At 34.1% G+C, this 8,455-nt stretch overlaps 2 protein-coding genes across 2 annotated transcripts in view; both read left to right on the forward strand.

Annotated features, from left to right (window-relative positions):
- The window catches only part of LOC105135113 (peroxidase 5-like), a 4,681-nt gene extending 3,517 nt beyond the window's left edge, over positions 1 to 1,164 (forward strand). The window contains exon 3 of the mRNA XM_011039827.1: positions 754 to 1,164. Coding sequence (XP_011038129.1) covers positions 754 to 1,164 — 411 coding nt within the window. The remainder of the gene's footprint in view (positions 1 to 753) is intronic.
- A 3,512-nt stretch (positions 1,165 to 4,676) lies between these two features.
- LOC105135101 (lignin-forming anionic peroxidase-like) lies at positions 4,677 to 5,996 on the forward strand. The gene is made up of 4 exons (XM_011039815.1): positions 4,677 to 4,952; positions 5,040 to 5,231; positions 5,317 to 5,482; positions 5,599 to 5,996. Exons 1-4 carry the CDS (start codon positions 4,737 to 4,739, stop codon positions 5,994 to 5,996), a joined length of 972 nt encoding a protein of 323 aa, XP_011038117.1. The 5' UTR covers positions 4,677 to 4,736.
- The last annotated feature ends 2,459 nt before the right edge of the window (positions 5,997 to 8,455 follow it).

The raw sequence follows: 8,455 nt of genomic DNA on the forward strand, positions 1-8,455 counted from the left end.
CGAGAAGAAAAATGAGTGATTGAAAGCAATGCAAGAAGAGATGAAATCCTTGCATGAAAACCATACCTTTGAGTTAGTAAAGCTTTCATGTGATGGCTGTCTCTTGGTATTGAAATTAATGTGGTTCGGTTACTGTAGCGGCATAATTAAAAATAGAAGAGAGGAGAAGAAAATCAAGAGAGAAAAAGAGAAGAAGAGGCAGCAGAGCAGCTTGTGTTCTTCCTTCGATTTCCAGCTCGTTCACCGTTGGATCGGGCAGAGAGTTTGACAGCAGCTTTTAGACACGTTGATTTTCATTCTGGACTGTTGGATCAAAGATTGGTGGTGTGGAAGCTGGCCGTTTTGACAGAAAACGGGGCTGTCAGTTTTGTGAGTTTTTCTCAAATAATTCTCCTTTAATCTTGTTGTAATCCGAGAATAAGTTGTTCTTGATGATATATATGTTGTATCCCTTAGTTGAATCTGAGGAAGAATGATTGTGAACCCATTATTTGTTGATAGTGGAAGTTTTTAGGTGGACTACGGTCCCGTGGTTTTTCCCGCATCGGGTTTTCCACGTTAAAAATCTTGGTGTTGATTTTATGATTATTTGCATTATTTTTCATCATTGTTTGATTCTGTTTTACTGCACAAAGAGGGAAAGAATTATCTGATTCTGTTTTACTGCACAAGAGGGAAAGAATTGAGACTTGTGAATTGTGAATTGTATTCCGCTAAATTGATCCGGGTAAATTGATATCCGGTTGTTCCTAGTTTTCCCAACATAATTCAATCTGGGGATTTGAAGTCATTGATGAAGCCAAGGCTCGAGTGGAGAGCATATGTCCTGGAGTTGTTTCGTGTGCTGACATCGCTGCTGTAGCAGCCTGTCATGCATCTGTTGCTGTGAGAAACCCATTCCATAATCTTGCTCCACTTGATTTGGTGACACCCAATTCTTTCGATAACAATTACTTCAGGAACCTCATTCAAAGGAGGGGACTTCTTCAATCAGACCAGGTGCTCTTTAGTGGTCAATCTACAGACAGCATAGTCACCGAGTACAGCAGGAACCCTTCACTTTTTAGTTCTGATTTTGCCGCTGCCATGTTAACCCAGGGAGACATAGAACCACTGACTGGTTCTCAAGTAGAGATACGAAGGGTTTGCAGTGTTGTTAATTGATTCGCTGAACAACCCTTCAAATTCAAGATTTTTTCCTCATTTGATTCTTAAAATAAATAGTGGCTTGAGCAAGATATAATCTACTCGAAGCAACCCAATAGTCATTTAAGTATTCGTTATTTAATTGAATTCAATAATGATTCACGTCATTCAAGTATTCGTTATTTAATTGAATTCAATAATGATTCAATCTTTTTTATAAGCGTAATTAAGCAAGTGGTTATTTTAATTCTGAGTGAATGGAATGGAATAATTTAAGCTAATGGTTTTGTGTTTTACTTTTATTTTGTTGTTACAAGTATCATAACCCAATTTCAAGTTTTTTCTAAAGTTATCTTTTCCTTTTTTTTAAAAAAAAAAACAAATTAATAAAAATTTCATGGAAAACCAATATGAAATTTTGGACAAAATTGAGAGTTCAATTGCACTCCATTGCATCAAGATTGAAAGATAATGCAAATTTAAGATTAAATCAAATGATTATTATATAAATTTATATAAAAATTAAGTCAGATGACTTAATTAAAATTTTAATAAATCAATTTAATTTAATTATGGATATAATTAAAGGTTTATTAAAACTTTATAATCAATTTGAGTCAAATTCAAATAATTAATTAAGTGCAAGGCTTTTAATAGGTCAAATTCATTTTATTAAGGACTTAATTGGTGAAAAATTAATTCTGAAAGCTTAATTTACGTTTAATTGAGTAGATTAAAATTTTAAAGGAACAAATTTAATTTTTCCAAACCCAAGTAAATGAAATTAGGGATGAAATTGCAATAAAATCAAAGTTTTTTTTGGGGGGTCAATTATGGATCAAATTAATGAAATTCAAGGCCAAGAATCTTTTTGCAAAGGGCATGTGAATTCGGGGACCCAATTCAATTGAAAACAAGGATAAAATTGAAGAGATTAAAAGTTTGAAGGTCAATTAAGAATGAAATTGAAAATATTCAAGAGTAAGGACCAAGTTGAAAGAGGTGCTAAACTTAGAGGGTTACTTTAAAACTTGATAAGGGTGAAATTGAATTGATTCTTTTGAAATCAAAACTCAATTAAAGACCTGATTGAATAAATCCAAAGGTTAAAAGGCTAAAATTGAAAGAGATGTTTTTTTTTAAACCTAATTTAACCTTAAATGACAAAACAATATTGTTTCATTTAAATGAAATAATGTGTTTTGATAAGGAGAAAAAAATAATATAGTGTTAGACGACGCATCGTTTGACACTGTTCATCATCTTCTTCCTTTCTACTAGAAAAGCTACTCGAATTGCTACTTTTTAGAGGCATTTAAATGCCTCATCTATTTAACAAACAAAACAAACAAGCCATTACTCTTACAGCTCAACATTGTACTACACCCCAGCTTGATTCCCACCATATGGCCGTCTTTGTAGCTGCTGCGGCGTGGCCCCAAAGACAACTACCTGATTAGCTTGTGTAACCCAATTTTAACAACATGGGATGATGAATTTTGGCCAACAATTAAGATTCTTACCATTTGAATTAAGGGTCATGATTCATGACAGATAAACACTCCATGCCTCTCTTTCAACCTCTATAAATAGTGGTAAAATCCATTGAGAAAAGAAGGAGAGACTGAAGCACAAACCTACCCCTTGCACCAACTTTTCTTTAAAAAGAAAAAAAAAGCAGAAAAGAACACATCCATCACTCTTTCTCTCATTTTTTCAAAGACACAAAAACAACCACCCCTGTCCCAACCCTAACATCACATCTTCCAGCCTCTTCCTTCTGACTTTCCATCATCTCCATTTGCACTAACAAAAAAATGAAAACAACCTATATACCATTCATAGCTTCTTTAGCTCCCACAACCTCCATTAGCAAACCACCACACCACATCTGAAGTTCCATTAGCTAGCCGACATACCCATCCAGCCTAGGTAAGCCTCTTCCTGCTCTTTATCTTCTTACAATGCATGTTAATACATGTCGGTAATGTGAAGTGAAGAAATAATTCACATTACTAGCATTTGCCAACCGTTACTGGGTTGGCATAGTGGTGGCTAAATAATGGGCTAAGCCTTTGCTTCAGCCAAGCCTGCGTGGCTAGGTTGGATCTAGCTCACACATAAAAAACAACTTCTGGGTTTTTGAGATAGCCTAGATTCTACACGACCCAGTAGCTTAAACTCGCCGGAGAAGCGAGTTCCTGCACCAACGCCGGCTATGGATAAGGCGGGGCACACTGCCATTGCTGGTTTAGATATTAGACAGGTAGATTAAAAAGAGTGGGAGGTTTTGCATAAAGAGCTGAGATATCTGTGGTAGGAAGGTACAAACCCGGGCAGCTTGAGTGCATTTGTTGCTTTGCTTGTACGGCTATTTCTGGACAAACTACATATGAGTCCTCCAATTTCAACCTGAGTCACATTGTTCTCCCATTAAAATCTTGCTCTTTTAGCTATGACATTGGTACTGACAACACAAGAAAAAACATTGGTTTTGTATCATGTCCGAGCATTGCTTTAGGTCAACTAGTTTAGAAAATAACTATATATCTTTTTTTTTCATTTGGAGGGTTTTTTTTTTTAACAGATCAACAAATTGAGATTCGCAACTTCAGCGATCATGTACTTTTCTAGATTGAGATTGGAAATTTCAATTGTGTGCTAGATTTCCATGAAGTGAACGCTTTTTTTTTTTTTTTTCCTATTGGAAAAGTCAGCCAATCCTCAATCTTTTAATCCCATGTCTCTAAAATAATAATACAAACAAAAAATTATTTAGAGAATTGTCTCTTCTTCGTTTAGACCAACCAAATCAACTTTTGCTTAAATTGTTAGAAGAAATAATAATGCGTTTCGTAGACCAATGCAACAAAAATAAGATTTCTTCAGTTTTATTTATTTTTAATTACTTTTGATGATGGCAAGTGGGCTCTTTATCTTCCTTGTGTTTGATTTTGAGATGTGATAATTTTTTTTAAAGAAATGCAATACCTTTTAAGCAAAAATTACATCTTTAAAAGCTAAAAAACCATGTTTTACCCATGAAAAGCATAAGCTACCTTCCATCCAAACACATAATAAAATCTTGATGGTCCTCTTAGCAATATATTTATGTAATACGGGAGGTCAAATAATATAAGAATTTTGCATGTGAAAGCTGAAGATGCCACAATTTATAAGAACAAAGAAAGTAAGATTATTCTAGCAGTTTTATTTATTTATTTCAAAAAAAAATATTGGTAAAGGGATCAATGAAACTATAAGAAAAGTACTCCTGGAAAAGTACCATGGTAGCCAATCGCTTTGGATGACTCTTCCATAGGATCTGGTAAGCAAAATTAAATGCTGAGAGAAAGAAAGTAAACCCTAGAAATTTTCAGGGTCGGATGTCTTGTCTTACTGTTACTACTTTTGAAAGAGTCTTCTAAAGAAGTCATTATCTTAGGGACACAGCCATACCAACGGGCAGTCTATAAGTATAGAGGAACTGAGGCTTATGCCATTCACATCCTCATTCGCTAGTAGATTTCTTTAGCTTCGGCACCATTTTCTACCACTTGATTTTCAATACATTTTGCACAGCATACGAAATGGTTTCTCGTTTATCTTTAGCTTGTGTTGTTTTTTCATTATTCTTGATTTCCTCATGCTTGCCATGCCAAGCACAACTGTCTTCAAACTTCTATGACAGCACATGTCCGAATGCACTGACCACAATTCGTACTGCTATTCGGAGAGCCGTCTCGAGTGAGCGCAGAATGGCAGCATCCCTTATTCGTCTTCACTTCCATGATTGCTTTGTTCAAGTAAATTACTCGATCTCTACAACATTAATACTGCACAGACAGATTTATTTCAGTCTGGAACTGATATATATGTTTGCTATATTGCAGGGTTGTGATGCTTCAATCATGCTTGACAATTCTCCTTCAATAGATAGCGAGAAATTCTCATTCAGCAATAACAATTCAATCCGGGGATTTGAAGTCATTGATGAAGCCAAGGCTCGAGTGGAGAGCATATGTCCTGGAGTTGTTTCGTGTGCTGACATCGCTGCTGTAGCAGCCCGTGATGCATCTGTTGCTGTGAGTAACGCATTCCCTGCTTGGAAAGCTTCTCATTCAGACGTGATCAATCTAGTTATAAGTTCGGTTTCTATCTATAATACAGGTTGGTGGACCCTCATGGACAGTGAGACTTGGAAGAAGGGACTCCACCACAGCAAGCCGAAGCCTAGCTGACAGCGATATTCCTAGAGCTACAACTGGCCTTGTAAACCTAATTGACATGTTCAATGGAAAAGGTTTGAGTGAAAGAGATATGGTTGCCCTTTCAGGTGTGTGCCTAAATAAGAACTTGAACAGTTCCAACAATTTTCTAGGGCTAAACATATATCTAAACCCCCGAATGTATTGCTGTCAAAGTTTGACTAAAGATTTCATTTTGATACAGGATCACATACAATAGGCCAAGCAAGATGCGTGACCTTCCGAGGCAGAATATATGACAATTCAAGTGATATTGATGCTGGTTTCGCTAGCACCAGAAGACGCAATTGTCCATCTGCTTCCGGTGACGGAAATAATAATCTTGCTCCACTTGATTTGGTGACACCCAATTCTTTCGATAACAATTACTTCAGGAACCTCATACAAAGGAGGGGACTTCTTCAATCAGACCAAGTGCTCTTTAGTGGTCAATCTACAGACAGCATAGTCACCGAGTACAGCAGGAACCCTTCACTTTTTAGTTCTGATTTTGCCGCTGCCATGTTAAGGACCCAGGGAGACATAGAACCACTGACTGGTTCTCAAGTAGAGATACGAAGGGTTTGCAGTGTTGTTAATTGATTCGCTGAACAACCATTCAAATTCAAGATTTTTTCCTCATTTGATTCTTAAAATAAATAGTGGCTTGAGCAAGATATAATCTACTCGAAGCAACCCAATAGTCATTCAAGTAGTCGTTATTTAATTGAATTCAATAGTGATTCAATCTTTTTTATACGTGTAATTAAGCAAGAGCTTATTTAAGTGTTTATTTTAATTCTAAGTGAATGGAATGGAATAAATAAAGCTAATGGTTTTGTGTTTTGTTTTTATTTTGTTGTTGTAAGTCTCATAATCCAATTTCAACTTTTTCCTAATTTTTTTAAAATAAAAAATCTAGCAATTTTGCTAGAGCAGGCTAAGAAGAGTTTTAAATGCATAGAGAAATCAATGTGGAAATTTGGATAAAATTAAGAGCCTAATTGTACTTCATTACACTCAAGATTAAAATATAATGCAAATTTAAGATTAAATCAAATGATTATCCGATGGATTTGAAAGTTTGAGGATATAATTATGTTTTTGATATGCCAATTTGATTTAATCATGAATCCAATTAAAGGTTTAATTAAATTTTATAATTAATTTGAGTTAAATTAAAAGAATTAATTAAGTGTAAGGACTTAATTAGACTTTTAATTGGTCAAATTAATGTTATTAGGGACTTAATTTGTGAAAACTTAAGTTTAAAAGCTTAATTTTGGTTTAATTGAAAAAATTAAAATTTTAAAGAGCCAAATTTAATTTTTCCAAACCCAATTAGGTGAAATCAGGGATGAAATTGCAAGAAAATTAAAGTTTAAGGGTTAATTAAAGGCTAATTGAAAAAATTCAAGATCAAAGACCTTTTTTCAAAGGGCATGTGAATTTAAGGACCCAATTCAATAGTAAACAGGGATAAAATTAAAGAAATTAGAAGTTTTAAGATCAATTATGGATAAAATTAAAAATATTTAAGACTAAGGACCAAGTTGAAAGAGGTACTAAACTTAGAGAGTTACTTTAAAACTTAGTAGTAAAAATTGAATTGATTCTTGAATTAAAAATTCAATTAAGGACATGATTGAATAAATTCAAAGGTTAAGGGGCTGGAATTGAAAAAAGAGTTTTTTTTAAAACCTAATTCAACCCTAAATGTCAAAACGACGCTGTTTCATTTAAATAAAACAATGCGTTCTGGTAAGGAAAAAAATTAATATAATGTCGACGACGCATCATCTGGCACTCTTTATCATCCTTTTCATTTACATGCCGTTTCATTTAAATAAAACAATGCATTCTGGTAAGGAAAAAAATTAATATAATGCCGACGACGCCTCATTTGGCACTCTTTATCATCCTTTTCATTTACACTAAAAAAGTTTATTGAGTGACTATTTTTTAGAGGTATTAATATGACCAAAAAATTAATATTTTCTCCTAAGTGCAGTAGTGTCAAAGTAATAAATAACCCGGCAAGACTAGTGTCGAACCACAAGGAGGTTAATTATATAAATTATAAATAATAACAATAACAACAATAATACTAGTAATAGTAGTAGTAGTAATAATAATAATAATAATAATAATAATAATAAAGAATAAATTAAAGAGGACTTTGAGATTGTAAGATTAATATAAGGATTAAACAATAATAAAAACAAATGTTAAGGTTAGAGGATTTACTAATGGTATTTCAAACAAGTATAATATAAACTCTTTTTATTATTCAACTGAAAACCACACACAAAGGGGGTTCCAATTGGATTATAGCTAAAGTAAATTCATAGCCAACATACATTAATTCTGTGTTTCAACATAATTTTTAAAACAGGAATAGAGCTTATAGTCTTACAATTCCCTTGAATAAAAGCCATGTTAGGTTTTGCCTTTGTCTAAAATTATTAACTCTGCAAACAGACAGAAAACCTTGTTAACAAATTTAGCTAATAATTAATCTAATGGCTCAACTCTTAATTAAAAATGATGAACCGCAGCAGTTACTGGAAATATCCTATCATTCTACCCTGACCAAGAAATTTCGACGAGTGTAACCTATGTTTCTACTCCTCGGATTTGTACACCCACTTACGTTTCAATTGTTATCCTCTCTTTGCAAATGACGAAAAAGTTTCCTAAATCAGTCACCCTAGAGATAAATTTTGGAGGCCGGATAAGATAGGGATCCACATTCTAGACCTTGGATTTGAATCAAATCCCTTGATTTCTATCTATTTGGAATGACAGCAAAGTTTTGAATTTCCATCATTAATGTTGTGCTAATTACAGCACTGGCAATATTGACCCAAACACCTTATATGGTATGAAATTATATGATAAGACAAAACCGGCAGGTGGTATCAAGATACCAAATCCCAGAGATAAAGCACGTCGTTTTAGAAAACCTAGAAGGGAATAAACGCATGTCTTCTCTATATAAACATCTTATTCGCCAAACCCTCACAGTCATCAAATGGAACAAACCATGGATAGCCGCCGGC

The sequence above is a fragment of the Populus euphratica genome, unplaced genomic scaffold (assembly GCF_000495115.2).
Source record: "Populus euphratica unplaced genomic scaffold, PopEup_1.0 scaffold172.1, whole genome shotgun sequence".
Lineage (NCBI taxonomy): Eukaryota > Viridiplantae > Streptophyta > Magnoliopsida > Malpighiales > Salicaceae > Populus > Populus euphratica.

Bases quoted from the DNA above. Each gene is read 5' to 3' on its own strand.
- LOC105135101 (XM_011039815.1), top strand. From the start codon at position 4,737: ATGGTTTCTCGTTTATCTTTAGCTTGTGTTGTTTTTTCATTATTCTTG. The intron at 4,953-5,039 runs GTAAATTACTCG...GCTATATTGCAG, and splicing joins TCCATGATTGCTTTGTTCAA to GGTTGTGATGCTTCAATCAT. The intron at 5,232-5,316 runs GTGAGTAACGCA...TCTATAATACAG, and splicing joins CCCGTGATGCATCTGTTGCT to GTTGGTGGACCCTCATGGAC.